We start from the raw sequence: 21,373 nt of genomic DNA, 5'->3' as shown, positions 1-21,373 counted from the left end.
CATAATTCCTTTTAAGCGAAGAACTCTTGCCGAAGCCAGCCCAGAGTAGAGCTCCGATGCGTTGCTAATTGAGAATAAAGTGTTGTTTTACCCGAAAAAAAGAGAGTGGTGCTTTTCCTCTCCAAAGATAAAATGCTTGCTACAACACTGCGCATGGCTAAAGGATCTTCACATCATTTATTAAAATATACTTTGAAAAAACCATGATTTTCAGAAAATGCTTCTTGAATTTAGAAAATAACGTTAAAATTTGGAAAACTTAGCAATTTTTTTTAAATAATATCCTTGAATTATATTTTTTTGGAAAGTGTTCATCAAATTTAAAATATGTTCATAATTTTTTTAGGAAATAACCATGATTATTTAAAGGTAATTTTTATAAACATTAAAGGTAGAAGTGATACAACAAAAAACAAGAGAGGAGAAAAATAAATGAAAAAGGGAAAAAAAGTAAATTAAGTATAAAAACATAAAATAAAAAATTTATATGTTATAAAAGGATCAAGAATAGTGTGCAAATCGCAGAAATCACTCACCCTCTCGTGATATGGGCCAGCCCAACTCGATGGCGTTTGTTGGTTCAAGTGATTTTATTTTTTCAAACTGAAGGTTAGGATATTCCAATGAGACTTTCTACTTTGTTGATATTTGTGTAGCATATTTTTTTTCAAACATCATGGCTTATGACACATTGGGATTGGAAAATGCCTCTTATTCATTCTCCAGGTTAAGACCCAGAATGACAAAATTGTGTTTTATCTCCATCTAGAGCGACAAAAGTTCTGCCATAATGGTAAAGTCCGCTAGAAATTCAATGGGAAGGGTAACCATTGACCTATTATAGTCACCCCCCCTCCCCCCCCAAAAAAAAGGGGGCGCACTCAGTTTTAGCAATGGGTTGGAACCTGGGATAAGTAAAGAAGTGTGTGTGTGTGTGTGTGTGGGGGGGGGGGGGGTTGTACTCGTCTACTCTTTCCAATGTGAGATGATGTTTCTGTTTACGAGATATCTTTGGTGACTTCATTGATCTTTAATCTCCACGACTTTAGTATACATAGGAATTGTATGAGTATACACGTACTGGTGTTGCGTATATTTGTCTAAAAGTTGTACTCAATTTCTTTTATCAAAATAATACAATCTTTTCATTTTTGCAGGAAATCAAAAGAATACATTCTATTAGACTGAAAAGCCAAAAAAACTAATCTATACTTCAGTTTGCTCCTTAATTAGCACACATTTTTTCTTAAGATATATATGTGTGACTTGCGAGTTTTGCGCCAGTAAATAACATATTATTCAAGACGGTTCAAAATGTATACTGAGTGGTTTAACCAACATCAAAAAGACCATGGGTAAGTAAGACTAGTATGGCTTTGGGGCTAACCGAATATCCTAGAATCCAATCATGTGAAATCAAACAACAAAAGTAGAAAAAAACCAACCAAATCCTCCAAAAATCATACATTTTTTAATCAAAGGAGCCCTAGATTATGAAAAAGCATATGGTAGAATAATAGAGTTTCTTCTAAAAATGATGAGATATAAAGATTTGGTCCAGAGTGGATGACTCTTGCCCCATTCCCTATTAAGTAAAGGACATGTGAGATGATTTACTCCAAGGAAGTGAGCGTGGCGAAGTGCTGAGAAAACGCACCTACTACCTCCCACAACAACATAAGGCATTAGGTGAGGGGCGCAGATTCTCTACCTTGCCATGGGCAAGGCAGGGAGCTACAATGCTCTACCTTTGTCTGAGAGACATTGGATCAAAAGTTGGCAGTCGAGATCGGGGCAAAGACTGTAGCAAATGCACTATAGCGAATGCACTGTTTAATGTTCCTATTCAGATCACTGTTTCGGTTACTGTAGCAACTGTACTGTTGCATCAGATCTGGGCGGTCCGTTCTCGACCCAACAGACAAAAGAAGAGGAAAGGCAGAGGTACTGTAGCTCTCTGCCTTGCCCATGGCAAGTTAGAGAATCCACAACCTCGGGTGAGATCCCCAATGTCCAAGATATTCTTGAAGAGTTCGAGCCTGGAATTATGTAATGCCCACATGAGACATTTTCAAGGGGGTACCACATGAGTGGTGTTCTACCTCCCATGCTAATGGCCAAGACGGATCACTAATCACACAAGCAAAATAGGATACCATCCATCATCATTTCACTTCTTTCATGTTGCGAAGGCCGACTAGGGAGCTTTACTTCAACTGGTCAGGCATGGTTTTCAAGGAGTGTGACCTTGAGTCAATCACAGACGCCTTCCCAGGGGAGGATTTCCTTCCTGTCATCCATGATTTTCCTAGTGGGAAGGTTCCGGGCCCTAATGGTTTCATTGGTGCTTTTTTGAAATCTTGTTGGCAAATTATCAAGCATGATGTCATGAGAGTTATTCACCTGTTCGAAAACCTTCATTATGAGAACTTTCGTTGGCTAAATTTAGAAAATGTGGTGGTCCTTAGCAAGAAGGATGGTGTTGAGTGCATCTCTGACTTTTGACCTATTAGCCTGAATCATGCAATTGCAAAGATCATCACCAAGATTCCCACTTCTAGACAAGCCTCATCCATTAACCAACTCATTTTGAACATGCCAAAGCACATTCGCCAAGAAAAGAGCTTACATGACAATTACCTATACGTCAGAAACTTCGCCTGGAAGATGAAACACACCAGAAACCCCACCTTACTCGTCAAACTTGACATTCGAAAAGCATTTGACTCGGTCTGGTGGGACTATGTGCTTGATTTTCTCCAGATAATAGGATTCCCATCAAAGTACAGAGATTGTATCACGTCCCTCTGTCCACTGCTACTTTGCGAGTTCACCTTAATGGCATTCTAGGGGCACGGGAAATGGCTCCATCAAGGCGATTGCCTGCTGTTGCTGTTGTTCGTCTTTGTTATTGACCCTTCAAAGCAGCTTCTTGACATGGCAACGTCCAATGCGATTTCCACCGCCTTCGGAGGAAGAAAGCCATGCTTCTAGACATTTCTGTGATGCGACGATCTTTTTGGCTTTGATCAAAGAAGACATTGACAACTTGGTAGGGCTGCTAAGAAACTTCAGCGAGATCTGTAGGCTTGAGACCAATGCGCAGAAGAGCATTGTCGCGCCTATCCGTTGTGAGGGAACAACCTCCCTGAGCTCATGGAGGACTTTAGGCATCCACTACAAGCTTCCAGATGCGCTATCTGGGGCTGCCCCTAACTATTCAGAGACTACATGGGTTGCACCTCCTGTTCCTCACAGACAAGTAGCGAACAAGATGGTTGGTGGATTATGAAAGCTTATTACTGTTGCTGGTCGTGGCGCTCTTGTGAAACCGGTCGTCACGGCCCAAGAAATATACCACATGATTGCTCTCATCCTTCCTAAGGGAACGACCAAAGCAATCGCCAAACTTCAAAGATCGTTCTTGCGGCCTGCTTTGGACAAGGTCTCCGGTGGGAAATGCAAAGCCAAATGGGGGCTCGTTTGCCTCCCAACTCCCCTTGGTGGATTAGGGATCCTTAATATCAAAAAAATTGCGAGGGCGCTATGACTTCGATGGCCTTGGCTAGAGTGGACCGACCCGAGTCGGTCTTGGGTGAGTTTGGGAATCTCATGTGACACGGATGACATGAACCTTTTATACAAGTGCACCAACATTGTAGTTAGGGATGGAAATAAGGCCAAATTTCAGCATGCCTCGTGGCTCAATGGCGTGAAGCCGAAAGAAATTGCTCCCTCAATCTTTGCGTTGTTCAAGCTAAAAAACGGAACTGTTACACTTGTGGGTGATGAATGGATAAGCTAGATGGACATTTCAATGGAGCTGAATGTGCAGAAGCTCATGGAGTTCTTTCTCCCTAGGGGAGCTCCTTAGTGAGGTGCATTTAGACGACGACATGCCTGAAGCCATAAATGGAAGCTAACCATCTTCGGAGCCTACTTGTCGGTGTCCGCTTACAAGGCACAGTTTGATGACATTGCCTCGTCCACCTTTAAGCCGATGGTGTCGAGCAACTGGGCGCCTCCTATGATCATTTTTTTGCTTGGCTTATCTTGCAAAAGAAAATCCGGACAGCTTACCGCCTTCAACGCCGAGGTTGGCCGAAATGCAGCCTCTTACAAGCTTTGCAATAGAGCCCTGGAAACTATTGCACACCTTATGTTCCAGTGTCACTTCTCCATGCACATTTGGACCATGCTAGGAGATTGGCTTGGTCTTCACAATCTCTCCTATGTCGATTGTCATAACTTTCATGATGTCAAAATTGGCGGTTCGCTGTCATCCATGTCAATGGTCACCGGAGGAAGGCTCTCGCCTCCCTCATGATGCTCACGTCTTGGGAAATTGGAACGAGAGAAATGCGTGGGTGTTTCGGAACATTTATGCCTCACCAATGACTATCTTTGCCAACATCAAGTGCTAGGCAGTGTGCTGTGGGCGAAGCACTTGAGAATGGCCTTGCCGCGAGAGTAATCCCTTTCATGTATTTGTCGCGCCCTCATTCAAGTGGTGTACTTTATTAACGTACATCGGTACATGGAGTTTCTGTACTCAGGTGCATATGCACCCAAGTGAACAGTAAAATCAGAAGAAAAAATATATAATAATTTTAAATAATTTTTTTTGCCAGAAACATTGATGAATGTTTTAAGAACAAATAAATTCTCGTGCTGAAGAAATATTCGTGGAGGTCCAGGCAAAACATACAAAAATGATGTTCTTAAAGGGCAATTTTTAAAAGCTTTTTGGGACATCGATCTTTTTTCCAGATGTCCACGAATGTTTTTCATCTCTAAACTTTGCATGTTGATAAAACATTCAACAATGTTTGTCAGGAATTCATTTTTGATTTTTCCCTGTTTTTTCTAATGCACCCAGGAGCAGAGCAACACTTCCGTTCATAAACCTTCTTTTGATTCAACGAAATGAAGCAAAGCTTTTACCCATGTATCAAGAGAAAGAAACTGCTGTCAAGAAAAATATAGGAGAGTTTGATCACTCAGGCAGACAACACAAGTTTTTTTCTCATAAAAAAACAACCTTGAACTATCTCGACACATGACACATTACTTATCAGACGTTAATATTATCTCAGCTTATTCATTTGACTTCATATCCGCAAGCTATTCCCATGCACCGGCATTCAACTCAAACTCCCAAGCTAACTGGGAAAAGAATATAGAAGATTCACTACTTCTTTTCTTATCCATGAGTACAGATTAATTATAATTGCTGTACATTCGTTCTAAATACAACATGGTTGAAACCATAGAGCATTTACGGTTATACAGCTAACGGTACAATTTTCAGGCATGTGCAGCAGCTAAGCAATACAATGTATATAAAAAGCCACTATGCTAGGGGGAGAAGCCACACTGGAGGATTAGGGCTACCCCTGACATAGTATCCTACTGCCCCAATCCTATGAACCCCGCCCACGGCTGCGGATAAGCTTTCATCTTCCCTGTAGTACACGGAATCACCATCAGCGTTGGAGCTTGTCAGGAACACCAGGTCAGTGCTGAGAAGGACCTCCTTCTGCGCTAAGCGGCGATGGTAGGAGTAGTAGATGTGGTTTCTCTTCACACCGCCGCGCCTGTCTGCTGACACATGCACCGCCTTGGAGCTGTTTGGACCCAGGAATAGGGCAAAGTCACCCAAGCTCATCACCTCTGTCCATTTGTGTGTGCCATGTGCCATCCCCTCGCTGGTGTCGATGTCAACAAGTTCGAACACTTTGAAGAAAGGTCTGAGGTTGGGTGACCATGGGGACCTCACCGCCGTCGCAAGCTTGCCGTGTAGCTCAAAAATGTAGCTGGCATCCACCCGGTTGGCCCAGACACTGGGGGGCTGCTGGTGCTCGACAGTGACCACTAGCCGATCAACGGCTGTGACCACGGGCGCACCATCTTCATCAGCACCGATCTCAAACTTGACAAGTTCCCATCTGTCCCGTGTGAGACCATAGAGCTTACCGTTGCAAAAGGCGATGTCTGCAAGCTCCATGGTGTAGCTTACATGTCCTTTTGTTGTCCACCCACCGTTCGGACACCCAACCCTGCAGAGCGCGATGCCGTGATTGTCGGTGATGGCAGCAATGATACAGTCACTTGAGGTGGGTGGTTTGGAGAAGATGATTTTCCAAATGATGATCTGGCCAAGGCGGCCTGGGCAAACGATCCCCTTCTGTTTCTCGGAGAGCGCAACCTCAACACTGGAGAAAATGTTCAAGATCCTGAACGGTGGTGGTTCGAATGATGCAACCCAGCCACCACCATGACAGCCGACGAACCAGTTGCCGATGAAATCGCTCGGGAGCGAGATGCACAGGATCTTGCTGTCCTCAGGACAGTAGAGGCGCTTCGTTGTGTCACGGTCGCGTGGTGAGAGGAGCAGCCACGGGAGTTCAGGCAGCGCGCGGTGCCGCGAAGCTGCAGTGCACCACGATCTGCAGACGGCAGCAAAGCGCACGCGGCTGCAGTGACTGGGGACCTTGTTGTAGATGACGTCAAGGGGATCATCGGGAAACGTGGAAGACCAGCATTGTACTGCCGTTGCATCACTATCATGAACAATGAACTCAACTGAGTCCTTGTACTCCAGAAATTCCTTCCACTGCTTGCCAATGCTTAGCTGGTAAAATAACAAGGAAGATGCTTAAGACTGGATGATCCAGACAGAAACAACTTAATAAACACGCACACAGACCACCAACCAACACTCAGTATATACTAATATCCCCTCTGTTGATTAATGTGCGGTGTTTTTGGACTTTGCACAAAGACAGGTGATAAAACTGACCTCTGATGATTGCCTTACAAGAATGAAGGAGTATTTTGCATGGGTGATATTGCTAATGAATACGTGCATGCGAGAGAGAAAGGATCATGCTGAGTAAAATACTTCATTTGTCCTACATACATTTATCAAATAAGCTTCAAAAATAGTATGCCTTGCATCCAGGGGCAGATCCAGCCCAGCAGGCCGCCCAGGCCCCATTGTATGCTGTACAATTGGTACAGTATTTTGCTACAGCACAAAGGATTTGGGCCTCATCCCCCCCCCCCCCCCCCCCCCCCCCCCCCCCCCCCCCCCCGGCCTGGGCCTAGATCCGACACTGGTTGCATCATTCAATCGAGTATAAAAATGCCATGACATTATCAGATTTTAGGATACTGTTGCAGCACAATTGTAAGAACTACGAAAAATGCTAAACAAAAAGGAAAACCAAATGCTTACACAAGGATTTAACATAAACATACTTCAAAACAATGCGCCAAGAAACGAATAAATGTAGCAATTTCATTAGAAAAAGAAGTTAAAATAATCCCAACCATACAAGACAACACGCTATTTTGGCTGAAATAATGAAACCTTTACCTAGGACAATTTAGGTTGGAAACCACAAACATAGATGCATACTATAACCAAAGATGTCAATCCTTTGAGGTTTAAGTTTCTTCGACAATGTTCTGCCACTCAAAGTACCGCTATGTCTTTCGAGGAATATAAGTTTCTTCAATTGCGTTGAACTCTTCATATAACCATATAAGAGCATTTCAAGTTACACAATGACATTTGGCACAAGCACAACTGTACTAGGCTCCATACAGGTACAGCCATGTCATCCTTGTTTATATACCAGGATCACAGTATTATACTATCTTATACTCCCTCCGTCCCAAAATAAGTGGCTCAACTTTGTACTAACTTCAGTACAAAGTTGTACTAAGCTTGAGACACTAATTTTAAGACGGAAGGTGTAGTATTTGACAAACTTTCAGTCTATGATATAGCATACCACGTGGCTGTTGCCTGAAATGAAACAAACAATTTCATAGTATGCACTACAGGACTTTTACCTGAGCAGCTTCGTTAGTAGCATCTTTAATCCATATAGCTATTGTTTCCTGCTTCCCACACACGCTAAGGACCGCTCCACAAATTTCATTACCATATTCGAATTGTCCACCAATCAATGCCAGTAGCTAAACATGATATTTGTCAAAAGGAGTCAGGATGGATTTACAGAAACAGTAATTGTATAAAACGAATGATGCGAAAGATGCTTACTGTATCCAACCACAATGGCTGCGATTTCCCTTCGCCACAACTGATGGTCCATGCACCTCCATTAGCACATATGGGGCCTTGGCATTTCGGCTCAATCTTATTCTTGAAGCAATGGAGGTCAGCTCCCACACCCAATTTACTAGGGTGGAGGATATTATTGTAAAGGCTGAAAGACCACCCAACTCAATCGTTAGCCAAAGGGATATATGAAGTAAACGCAAAAGGTGGAAATACAGTAAAGAATGGAACAAATTATTAAAGCAAACATAACCAGATTTCTGAAGCAGAAATTTTTACCCTGAAACAAACCGCACTGTGAGTAATGACAGACATTATCATCTGGTAGAAGATAACCCAGGGAGTCAGTCAATGGACAGTACTCAGTTCAGCTTAATTAAAATAACTGGTCGATTTTCAGACATCCCTGTTTGCGGGAGGCTGAAATCTGGTCACAAACTAGAGCCAGAGAGCATTTTAGTCCTAGACTCGAGCATCAGATCAGCAGTCTTGTGTTGGATTAAGGCGAGCTGCTCGCAGGGCATCTAAATCTAAATTTACAGTCATCATACATCATTGACAAGGAACCAACAGATTGGGGACTAACGAGGGTTTGGGAGGAGGTGAGGGTGGGGGAAGAAAAGACCTCAAGAAGTCGTCGACGGTGGAGAAGGTGTGGACGGTGTTCCCCCGGCCGGCGGACTCCTCCTGCGGGTTGCCGTTGCCGATCCAGAAAGCCCAGGTGGGCTCCACCGGCTGGGGCGCGGCGGAGTCGCCGTCGGCACCGGCGGCGGCGCCTGCGATCTCTCCCTTCTCCATCTCCTCCGCGTCGCCGGGCGCGCGCACCGTGTCGGTGCCCTCGGCCATGCCGGTGGCGGCGATGGGAACAAGCGCCGCCGCCGCGTGGTGGCGTCAGCTGCGTCGACTAGTCGCCGAATGGACGAGTGCGCAGAGAGCTGTATTTTTTGTGATTCTGTCACTGCACAGGTAGCAAGTGTTTTTTTCCTCTAATATACTGTAAAACACACAGAAAAAGACTATGTTTTCTTCTTCTTCTCTTTTAGTACCAAATTGCACAGGAACGACTTTTTTTTCTTTTTTTCCGGAAAGGATAAGATCTATTATAAAAATTCAGCAGAACTACAAATTCCTCAAACATAATAAAAATTACATTGAGATCCATGGATCATCAAACGACCATTGTCGCCGTCAGAACGAGCAGCCGTTGTCGCCGCTCCCGTACCGGAGCCGGCCCCGACCTTGTCGAGGAAAGTCTTCGTGCACGTGCCCCTAAGGACCAACCCACTGGAGCCATAGTGGTCGCCGTTGAATCCTTGAATCAATCTGAAAAACCTGACACCAATGTCGCCGTTGCGTACGCACAGCGAGAAACCTTAACCTCACCGCCCCAAGGAGCTGGTATGAATCTACGTCGGAGCGCCGTCTAATCCATCCCAATGGACAAATTTGAGGAAGATTGGAGTCCAGAAGACAGACTTGAAGAAGGAGCGCCGCCCCTACGAGGACTAAAATCCTACCTATCTATTAGCGGGAGTCAAGACACCAGGATTCTCTTTCCCGCCACCGGCCATCGGCCACCGGAGCGGTGGGCGGAGGGGAGATGAATCCATGTCTCGCCGGCGAAGATTGAGGGGAGGAAGGTTTTTCCAAGTTGTTTTGGTCATTCTTTCCTTTCAAACCATGTTTATTACCCAAATTATTAAGTGTTCATACAACCATTTTCAACCTACTCAATTGAATCAACCAACACATCTTTGGTTGTACCCAATTAAAACATTTCCGATAGCTCGTGTAGAACATTTTCGTAAATTTCAAAATTCATCTTGTAGGATGTCTGTATAGTTTAGAGGAAGTCCGCTGACTACTTTTCGTAGTTCTTATAAACATCTTATCCAAAAAATATATTTTTATTTGTCATCAAACAAGATTTTTAGAGCATCTGCAGCCGGGCACCTCAAACCCTTCACAACCATCCGGGCAGACTGCCCGGGCCCTGACCGGTCATGAAATTTTGATCCAGCCGGACGCCTCAAACGCTCGGACTGACCGACACCCCACATATCCAACCCAAATATAGGGCGGATATGGGGGCACACCGCCACGTCGGATCCGGCCCATGCTGGCTTATCCGACCCACTTATATTTCTTCCCATTCGCCCATCGGATCAAACCCTAGCCACTTCGTTTCACTCCCCTCCACCATCCAAGCTCACCTCCGGCGATTTTCGGCCGTCTTCGACATGGCGGGTGTCGGTGTCAAAACCGGCGGATCTCGGGTAGGGGGTCCCAAACTGTGCGTCTAAGGCGGATGGTAACAGGAGGCAGGAGACACAATGTTTTACCCAGGTTCGGGCTCTCTTGATGGAGGTAAAACCCTACGTCCTGCTTGATTAATATTGATGATATGGGTAGTACAAGAGTAGATCTACCACGAGATTAGAGAGGCTAAACCCTAGAAGCTAGCCTATGGTATGATTGTATGTTGTCCTACAGACTAAAACCCTCCGGTTTATATAGACACCGGAGAGGTTAGGGTTACACAAGGTTGGTTACAAAGGAGGAGATACACATATCCGTATTGCCTAGCTTGCCTTTCACGCCAAGTAGAGTCCCATCCGGACACGAGACGAAGTCTTCAATCCTGTATCTTCATAGTCTAACAGTCCGGCCAATGGATATAGTCCGGCTATCCGGACACCCCCTAATCCAGGACTCCCACAGTAGCCCCTGAACCAGGCTTTCAATGACGATGAGTCCGGCACGCAGTATTGTCTTCGGCATTGCAAGGCGGGTTCCTCCTCCGAATATACCACGGAAGAATTTGAATATAAGGATTGTGTCCAACCCTGCAAAATAAGTTCCACATACCACCGTATAGAGAATAATATTTCCACAAATCCAATTTGCTGACTTGTTTTGGCAACACGACATTACGTCACGGCCCGGTGATTATTCGAACCGTTTCCTTTAACTAGCCCCGCACATAACGCGAGGCAGTTTTTTGACACGTCTTGTCAAAGCAGAGATCGTGTCCCCCTAATTACGGGCTTCTCATTAATACGGTCGTGGGTAACCCAACCGTGTCTAGGACCCCTAGATTATAGGCAAGTCCCAAACGGCTACGGAGAGGACGCTTGATATTCACCCTCTTTATAAAGGGGCAATGCCTTTACTTTTTTCCCTCCCGTGCTCAATCGAATCCTTCCCCCACCTCGAGTTCTAACACCCAAAGCCCATGTCAGGTGCTTCGGACCTTCAATCATGTCCGGATCTAGCCTTCAAGGCCGGTGGATGCCCTCCTCCGTTACGGAAGAGGATATCAAGAAGTTGAGGGAGGCCAGATACCTGACCGCCGAGGTTTCGCATCGGCTACCTTCCCGAGGGCAGGTCGTCCCTACTCCTGAACCCAACGAGAACGTTGTGTTCATCTCCCACTTCCTTCGAGGTCTAGGCCTCACCCTGGATCCCTTTGTTAGGGGTTTGATGTTCTATTACGGGCTAGATTTCCACGATCTAGCCCCGGACTCCTTTCTCCACATCTCGACATTCATTATCGTGTGTGAGGCCTTCCTCCGCATTACCCCTCACTTCGGCCTGTGGCTCAAGACCTTTGACGTGAAGCTGAAGATGGTCGAGGGGCAGTATGCAGCGTGCGGAGGCGCATTAATAAGCAAGATAGCAGGAGCTCCGTGGCCCAAAGGTTCCTTTATAGAGGTGTCCGGATTATGGCAACAGGAGTGGTTTTACATCACAGCTTTCAGAAGTGCCAAGTGAGTGGCTGCCCCTGCTTTCCGCTCGGGCCCTCCACCACAACTGATGTCATGGATTAGCAGAGGACTGAGCTGGGGTCCAGCCAAGGACGTGCCTATACTGCAGAGCCGCATTCGCGATCTCTTCGAAGGAGATTTCAGTCTGGTTATGGTGGCACAAGTCCTGCTGGTTCATCGAGTCCAGCCTTGCAAACGTTGGCCCCTCCGCATGTGGGAGTTCAACCCAGAAGGGCCGCGTACTATTCAGAATTTCCTCGGCCTGACGCACGAGGAGATGTACAAATCATTCCTCGGACCCGAAATAGAGTCTCCGGATACTACCGAGGACGTGGGCCTGAGGAGCAACCGTACCGCCGACCAAGTAAGTAATCCTTTAGCCGAACACACCGTCTTTTATTTACCATGACGTCATTCTGAGAAGTCGCTCTTTGACCAGGACTGGCTAACAAAGGCGAAGATGATTCGGTGTTCGGCCCCCCTTCCTGAGGGTTTGGAGAATCCGGTACTGGAAAAGATGCTCGAGCTAGCACCCTGCCCGGAGCCCTCAAAGGAAGATAAAGGGGGGAATTGAAGGAAATATGCCCTAGAGGCAATAATAAAGTTATTATTTATTTCCTTATATCATGATAAATGTTTATTATTCATGCTAGAATTGTATTAACTAGAAACATAATACATGTGTGAATACATAGACAAACAGAGTGTCACTAGTATGCCTCTACCTGACTAGCTCGTTGAATCAAAGATGGTTATGTTTCCTAACCATAGACATGAGTTGTCATTTGATTAACGGGATCACATCATTAGGAGAATGATGTGATTGACTTGACCCATTCCGTTAGCTTAGCACTTGATCGTTTATTTTGTTGCTATTGCTTTCTTCATGACTTATACATGTTCCTATGACTATGAGATTATGCAACTCCCGTTTACCAGAGGAACACTTTGTGTGCTACCAAACGTCACAACGTAACTGGGTGATTATAAAGGCGCTCTACAGGTGTCTCCGAAGGTACTTGTTGGGTTGGCGTGTTTCGAGATTAGGATTTGTCACTCCGATTGTCGGAGAGGTATCTTTGGGCCCTCTCGGTAATGCACATCACCTAAAGCCTTGCAAGCATTGCAACTAATGAGTTAGTTGCGAGATGATGTATTACGGAACGAGTAAAGAGACTTGCCGGTAACGAGATTGAACTAGGTATTGAGATACCGATGATCGAATCTCGGGTAAGTAACATACCGATGACAAAGGGAACAACGTATGTTGTTATGCGGTTTGATCGATAAAGATCTTCGTAGAATATGTGGGAGCCAATATGAGCATCCAGGTTCCGCTATTGGTTATTGACCGGAGACGTGTCTCGGTCATGTCTACATTGTTCTCGAACCCGTAAGGTCCGCACGCTTAAGGTTTCGATGACAGCTATATTATGAGTTTATGAGTTTTGATGTATCGAAGGAGTTCGGAGTCCCGGATGAGATCGGGGACATGACGAGGAGTCTCGAAATGGTCGAGACGTAAAGATCGATATATTGGACGACTATATTCGGACATCAGAAAGGTTCCGAGTGATTCGGGTATTTTTCGGAGTACCGGAGAGTTACGGGAATTCGCCGGGGAGTATATGAGCCTTATTGGGCCATACGGGAATAGAGGGGAGAGGCCAAAAGGAAGGAGGCGCCCCCCCCTCTGGTCCGAATTGGACAAGGGGTGCAGCCCCCTTTTCCTTGTTCCTCTCCCCCTCTTTCCTTCTCTCCTACTCCAACAAGGGAAGGCGGAGTCCTACTCCCGGTGGGAGTAGGACTCCCTCCTTGGCGCGCCCTCCTCCCCCCTTCCTCCTTTATATACGGGGGCAGGGGGGCACCCCATAGACACAACAATTGATCATTGATCTCTTAGCTGTGTGCGGTGCCCCCTTCCACCATAATCCTCGATAATATTGTAGCGGTGCTTAGGCGAAGCCCTGCGACGGTAGAACATCAAGATCATCAGCACACCGTCGTGCTGACAGAACTCTGCCCCGACATTCTGCTGGATCGGAGTTCGTGGATCGTCATCGAGCTGAACGTGTGCTAGAACTCGGAGGTGCCGTAGTTTCGGTGCTTGATCGGTCGAGCAGTGAAGACGTACGACTACATCAACCGCGTTGTGCTAACGCTTCCGCTTTCGGTCTACGAACGTACATAGACAACACTCTCCTCTCTTGTTGCTATGCATCACCATGATCTTGCGTGTGAGTAGGAAATTTTTTAAAATTACTACGTTCCCCAACAGTGGTATCAGAGCCTGGTTTTATGCATTGATGTTATGCACGAGTAGAACACAAGTGAGTTGTGGGCGATATAAGTCATACTGCTTACCAGCATGTCACACTTTGGTTCGGTGGTATTGTTGGATGAAACGGTCCGGACCGACATTACGCGTACGCTTACGCAAGACTGGTTTTATCGCCGTGCTATGCACACAGGTGATTAGCGGGTGTCAGTTTCTCCAACTTTAGTTGAACCAAGTGTGGCTACGCCCGGTCCTTGCAAAGGTTAAAACAGCACCAACTTGACAAACTATCGTTGTGGTTTTGATGCGTAGGTAAGAACGGTTCTTGCTCAGCCCGTAGCAGCCACGTAAAACTTTCAACAACAAAGTAGAGGACGTCTAACTTGTTTTTGCAGGGCATGTTGTGATGTGATATGGTCAAGACGTGATGAGATATAAGTTGTTGTATGAGATGATCATGTTTTGTGGAAGTTATTGGCAACTGGCAAAAACCTTATGGTTATCTCTCTATTGCATAAGATGCAAGCGCCAAATAATTGCTTTACTTTATCGCTATGCGATAGCAATAGTTGCAAGAGCAATTGTTGGCGAGACAACCATGTGACGACACATTGATATAGATCAAGATGATGGAGATCATGGTGTCATGCCGGTGACGATGGAGATCATGACGATGCTTTGGAGATGGAGATCAAAGGCACAAGATGATGATGGCCATATCATGTCACATATTATGATTGCATGTGATGTTTATCTTTTATACATCTTATTTTGCTTAGTTCGGCGGTAGCTTTATAAGATAATCTCTCACTAAATTATCAAGGTATAAGTGTTCTCCCTGAGTATGCACCGTTGCGAAAGTTCTTCGTGCTGAGACACCACATGATGATCGGGTGTGATAGGCTCTACGTTCAAATACAATGGGTGCAAAACAGTTGCACACGCGGAATACTCAGGTTAAACTTGACGAGCCTAGCATATAACAGATATGGCCTCAGAACACGGAGACCGAAAGGTCGAGCGTTGAATCATATAGTAGATATGATCAACATAGTGATGTTCACCATTGAAACTACTCCATCTCACGTGATGATCGGACATGGTTTAGTTGATATGGATCACGTGATCACTTAGAAGATTAGAGGGATGTCTGTCTAAGTGGGAGTTCTTAAGTAATATGATTAATTGAACTTTAATTTATCATGAACTTAGTCATGGTAGTATTAGCATATCTATGTTGTAGATCAATAGCTCGCGATGTTGCTCCCAGTTTATTGTGTTCCTAGAGAAAAATTATGTTGAAAAATGTTAGTAGCAATGATGCGGATTGGATCCGTGATCTGAGGATTATCCTCATTGCTGCACAGAAGAATTATGTCCTTGATGCACCGCTAGGTGACAGACCTATTGCAGGAGCAGATGCAGACGTTATGAACGTTTGGCTAGCTCAATATGATGACTACTTGATAGTTTAGTGCACCATGCTTAACAGCTTAGAATCGGGATTTCAAAGACATTTTGAACGTCATGGACCATATGAGATGTTCCAGGAGTTGAAATTAATATTTCAAGCAAATACCCGAGTTGAGAGATATGAAGTCTCCAACAAGTTCTATAGCTAAAAGATGGAGGAGAATAGCTCAAGCAGTGAGCATGTGCTCAGATTGTCTGGGTACTACAATCACTTGAATCAAGTGGGAGTTAATCTTCCAGATAAGATAGTGATTGACAGAATTCTCTAGTCACAATCACCAAGTGAGTAGAACTTCGTGATGAACTATAGTATGCAAGGGATGACGAAAACGATTCCCGAGCTTTTCATTATGATGAAATCGATGAAGGTAGAAGTCAAGAAAGAGCATCAAGTGTTGATGGTAGACAAGACCACTAGTTTCAAGAAAAGGGCAAAGGGAAGAAGGGGAACTTCAAGAAGAACGGCAAGCAAGTTGCTGCTCAAGTGAAGAAGCCCAAGTCTGGTCCTAAGCCTGAGACTAAGTGCTTCTACTGCAAAAGGGATTGGTCACTGGAAGCGGAACTGCCCCAAGTTTTGGCGGATAAGAAGGATGGCAAAGTGAACAAAGGTATATTTGATATACAGATTATTGATGTGTATTTTACTACGTGTTCGTAGCAACCCCTCGATATTTGATACTGGTTCAGTTGCTAAGAGTAGTAACTCGAAACGGGAGTTGCAGAATGAATAGAGACTAGTTAAGGGTGAAGTGACGATGTGTGTTGGAAGTGGTTCCAAGATTGATATGATCATCATCGCACAATCCCTATACTTTTGGGATTAGTGTTGAACCTAAATAAGTGTTATTTAGTGTTTGCATTGAGCATGAATATGATTTGATCATGTTTATTGCAATACGATTATTCATTTAAGTAAGAGAATAAATTGTTGTTATGTTTACATATATGGTTACACACCCAATGAAAATGGTTCGTTGGATCTCGATCGTAGTGATACACATATTCATAATATTGAAACCAAAAGATGTAAAGTTAATAATGATAGTGCAACTTATTTGTGGCACTGCCGTTTAGGTCATATTGGTGTAAAGCGCATGAAGAAACTCCATGCTGATGGACTTTTGAAATCACTTGATTATGAATCAGTTGATGCTTGCGAACCATGCCTCATGAGCAATATGACTAAGACTCCGTTTTCCGGAACAATGGAGCGAGCAATAGATTTGTTGGAAATCATACATACTGATGTGTGTCGTCCGATGAATATTGAGGCTCACGGAAGGTATCATTATTTTCTGATCTTCACAGATGATCTGAGCAGATATGAGTATATCTACTTGATGAAACACAAGTCTGAAACATTTGAAAAGTTCAAAGAATTTCAGAGTGAAGTGGAGAATCATCGTAACAAAAATAAAAGTTTATACGATATGATCGCAGAAGTAAAATATTTGAGTTACGAGTTTGGCCTTCAGTTAAAACAATGTGAAATAGTTTCACTACTCACGCCACCTAGAACACCACAGTGTAATGGTGTGTCCGAACGTCATAATCATACTTTATTAGATATGGTGCGATCTATGATGTCTCTTACCAATCTACCACTATCGTTTTGGGGTTATGCATTAGAGACAGCTGCATTCACGTTAAATAGGGCACCATCTAAATCCTTTGAGACGACACCGTATGAACTATGGTTTGGCAAGAAACCTAAGCTGTCGTTTCTTAAAGTTTGAGGTTGCAATGCTTATGTGAAAAAGTTTCAACCTGATAAGCTCTAACCCAAATCGGAGAAGTGCGTCTTCATAGGATACCCAAAAGAAAATGTTGGGTACACCTTCTATCACAGATCCGAAGGCAATATATATTCGTTGCTTTGAATGGATTCTTTCTACAAAAGGAGTTTCTCTCGAAAGAAGTGAGTGGGAGGAAAGTAGAACTTGATGAGGTAACTGTACCTTCTCTCTTATTGGAAAGTAGTTCATCACAGAAATCTGTTCCTGTGACTACTACACCGATTAGTGAGGAAGCTAATGATGATGATCATGTAACTTCAGATCAAGTTACTACCGAACCTTGTAGGTAAACCAGAGTGAGATCCGCACCAGAGTGGTACGGTAATCCTGTTCTGGAGGTCATGTTACTTGACCATGACGAGCCTACGAACTATGAGGAAGCGATGATGAGCCCAAATTCCGCGAAATGGCTTGAGGCCATGAAATCTGAGATGAGATCCATGTATGAGAACAAAGTATGGACTTTGATTGACTTGCCCAATGATCGGCGAGCCATTGAGATTAAATGGATCTTCAAGAGGAAGACGGACGCTGATAGTAGTGTTACTATATACAAAGCTAGAATTGTCGCAAAAAGGTTTTTGACAAGTTCAAGGTGTTGACTACGATGAGAGTTTCTCACTCGTATCTATGCTTAAGTCTGTCCGAATCATGTTAGCAATTGCCGCATTTTATGAAATCTGGCAAATGGATAAACAAAACTGCATTCTTTAATGGATTTATTAAAGAAGAGTTGTATATGATGCAACTAGAAGGTTTTGTCAATCCTAAAGGTACTAACAAAATATGCAAGCTCTAGCAATCCATCTATGGACTGGTGCAAGCATCTCGGAGTTGGAATATACGCTTTGATAAGTTGATCAAATAATATAGTTTTATACAGACTTGCGGTGAAGCCTGTGTTTACAAGAAAGTGAGTGGGAGCACTACATCATTTCTGATAAGTATATGTGAATGACATATTGTTGATCGGAGATAATGTAGAATTATTCTGCAAAGCATAAAGGAATGTTTGAAAGGATTTTTTCAAAGAAAGACCTCGGTGAAGCTGCTTACATATTGAGCATCAAGATCTATAGAGATAGATCAATACGCTTGATAAGTTTTTTCAATGAGTACATACCTTGACAAGATTTTGAAGTAGTTCAAAATGGAACAGTCAAAGAAGGAGTTCTTGCCTGTGTTACAAGGTGTGAAGTTGAGTAAGACTCAAAACCCGACCACGACAGAAGATAGAGAGAGAATGAAAGTCATTCCCTATGCCTCAGCCATAGGTTCTATAAAGTATGCCATGTTGTGTACCAGACCTATTGTATACCCTGCCCTGAGTTTGGAAAGGGAGTACAATAGTGATCTAGGAGTAGATCACTGGACATTGGTCAAAATTATCCTTAGTGGAATAAGGATATGTTTCTCGATTATGGAGGTGACAAAAGGTTCGTCGTAAAGGGTTACGTCGATGCAAATTTTGACACTGATCCAGATGACTCTAAATCTCAATCTGGATACATATTGAAAGTGGGAGCAATTAGCTAGAGTAGTTCTGTGCAGAGCATTGTTGACATAGAAATTTGCAAAATACTTACGGATCTGAATGTGGCAGACCCGTTGACTAAAATTCTCTCACAAGCAAAACATGATCACACCTTAGTACTCTTTGGGTGTTAATCACATAGCGATGTGAACTAGATTATTAACTCTACTAAACCCTTTGGGTGTTGGTCACATGTCGATGTGAACTATGTGTGTTAATCACATGGTGATGTGAACTATTGGTATTAAATCACATGGCGATGTGAACTAGATTATTGACTCTAGTGCAAGTGGGAGACTGAAGGAAATATGCCTTAGAGGCAATAATAAAGTTATTATTTATTTCCTTATATCATGATAAATGTTTATTATTAATGCTAGAATTGTATTAACTGGAAACATAATACATGTGTGAATACATAGACAAACAGAGTGTCACTAGTATGCCTCTACCTGACTAGCTCGTTGAATCAAAGATGGTTATGTTTCCTAACCATAGACATGAGTTGTCATTTGATTAACGGGATCACATCATTAGGAGAATGATGTGATTGGCTTGACCCATTCCGTTAGCTTAGCACTTGATCGTTTAGTTTGTTGCTATTGCTTTCTTCATGACTTATACATGTTCCTATGACTATGAGATTATGCAACTCCCGTTTACCAGAGGAACACTTTGTGTGCTACCAAACGTCACAACGTAACTGGGTGATTATAAAGGTGCTCTACAGGTGTCTCCGAAGGTACTTGTTGGGCTGGCGTATTTTGAGATTAGGATTTGTCACTCCGATTGTTGGAGAGGTGTCTCTGGGCCCTCTCGGTAATGCACATCACCTAAAGCCTTGCAAGCATTGCAACTAATGAGTTAGTTGCGAGATGATGTATTACGGAACGAGTAAAGAGACTTGCCGGTAATGAGATTGAACTAGGTATTGAGATACCGACGATCGAATCTCGGGCAAGTAACATACCGATGACAAAGGGAACAACGTATGTTGTTATGCGGTTTGACCGATAAAGATCTTCATAAAATATGTGGGAGCCAATATGAGCATCCATGTTCCGCTATTGGTTATTGATCGGAGACGTGTCTCGGTCATGTCTACATTGTTCTCGAACCCGTAGGGTCCGCACGCTTAAGGTTTCAATGACAGCTATATTATGAGTTTATGAGTTGTGATGTACGAAGGAGTTCGGAGTCCCGGATGAGATCGAGGACATGACGAGGAGTCTCGAAATGGTCGAGACGTAAAGATCGATATATTGGACGACTATATTCGGACATCGGAAAGGTTCCGAGTGATTCGGGTATTTTTTGGAGTACCAGAGAGTTACGGGAATTCGACGGGGAGTATATGGGCCTTATTGGGCCATACGGGAATAGAGGAGAGAGGCCAAAAGGAAGGAGGCGCGCGCCCCCCCTCTGGTCCGAATTGGACAAGGGGTGCAGCCCCCTTTTCCTTGTTCCTCTCCCCCTCTTTCCTTCTCTCCTACTCCAACAAGGGAAGGAGGAGTCCTACTCCCGGTGGGAGTAGGACTCCCCCCTTGGCGCGCCCTCCTCCTAGGCCGGCCGCCTCCCCCTTGCTCCTTTATATACGGGGGCAGGGGGCACCCCATAGACACAATAATTGATCATTGATCTCTTAGCCGTGTGCGGTGCCCTCTTCCACCATAATCCTCGATAATATTGTAGCGGTGCTTAGGTGAAGCCCTGCGACGGTAGAACATCAAGATCGTCACCACGCCGTCGTGCTGACGGAACTCTTCCCCGACATTCTGCTGGATCGGAGTCCGGGGATCGTCATCGAGCTGAACGTGTGCTAGAACTCGGAGGTGTCGTAGTTTCGGTGCTTGATCGGTCGGGCCGTGAAGACGTACGACTACATCAACTGTGTTGTGCTAACGTTTCTGCTTTCGGTCTACGAGGGTACATAGAAAACACTCTCCTCTCTTGTTGCTATGCATCACCATGATCTTGCGTGTGCGTAGGATTCTTTTTGAAATTACTACGTTCCCCAACAGGAATAATGAGGTCAAAAGCGGGCCCCCATCGCTACCAATTCCAACCGAGGGAATGAGCACCTCCGTGAAGGAGGATAACCAAGGAGAAGAATCCGACCTTCTCTCGCTTTGGGGAAGGAAGAGGACTGCCTCTGAAGATCCAGAAACCGAGGCTTCCAAACGGGAGAAGAAGTCTCCACTAGAGGGTCCTGCCTTGGAGGATGCTTTTGCCGCACAAAGTCCGCGCGGGGATCAGCCCTCCAACGAGCTGTAAGTAATCAGAAAGTACTTTAATAGTGGAGATATACTACCTTACCTCTGAGGAAAATAACCGAAGCGTTTATCTTGCAGTTCGGATCTTAGCCCTTCTCAGCAGAGCTCATTTTCGGGGGATCTTCTTCCGGAGATGATGGAGAGCGAAACGCCTCCCCCG

General features: G+C 44.4%; 1 protein-coding gene across 1 annotated transcript; it reads right to left on the bottom strand.

Annotated features, from left to right (window-relative positions):
- Positions 1-5,182: 5,182 nt before the first annotated feature.
- On the bottom strand, positions 5,183-9,065 carry LOC125542417. The gene is made up of 4 exons (XM_048705459.1): positions 8,718-9,065; positions 8,075-8,240; positions 7,864-7,989; positions 5,183-6,634 (listed from the first exon to the last, which is right to left on the bottom strand). Exons 1-4 carry the CDS (start codon positions 8,936-8,938, stop codon positions 5,354-5,356), a joined length of 1,794 nt encoding a protein of 597 aa, XP_048561416.1. The 5' UTR covers positions 8,939-9,065; the 3' UTR covers positions 5,183-5,353.
- Positions 9,066-21,373: the final 12,308 nt, after the last annotated feature.

Source organism: Triticum urartu, chromosome 3 (assembly GCF_003073215.2).
Source record: "Triticum urartu cultivar G1812 chromosome 3, Tu2.1, whole genome shotgun sequence".
NCBI lineage: Eukaryota > Viridiplantae > Streptophyta > Magnoliopsida > Poales > Poaceae > Triticum > Triticum urartu.
The sequence above is the reverse complement of the archived record's forward strand: the minus strand, read 5'-3'. Positions and strand labels throughout refer to the sequence as shown.

Excerpts from the sequence above, each read along its gene's own strand:
- LOC125542417 (XM_048705459.1), bottom strand. The coding sequence starts at position 8,938 with ATGGCCGAGGGCACCGACACGGTGCGCGCGCCCGGCGACGCGGAGGAG. Across the intron at positions 8,241-8,717 it reads ACCGTCGACGACTTCTTGAG|CCTTTACAATAATATCCTCC; the intron begins GTCTTTTCTTCC and ends GTGGTCTTTCAG. Across the intron at positions 7,990-8,074 it reads AGCCATTGTGGTTGGATACA|CTACTGGCATTGATTGGTGG; the intron begins GTAAGCATCTTT and ends TATCATGTTTAG.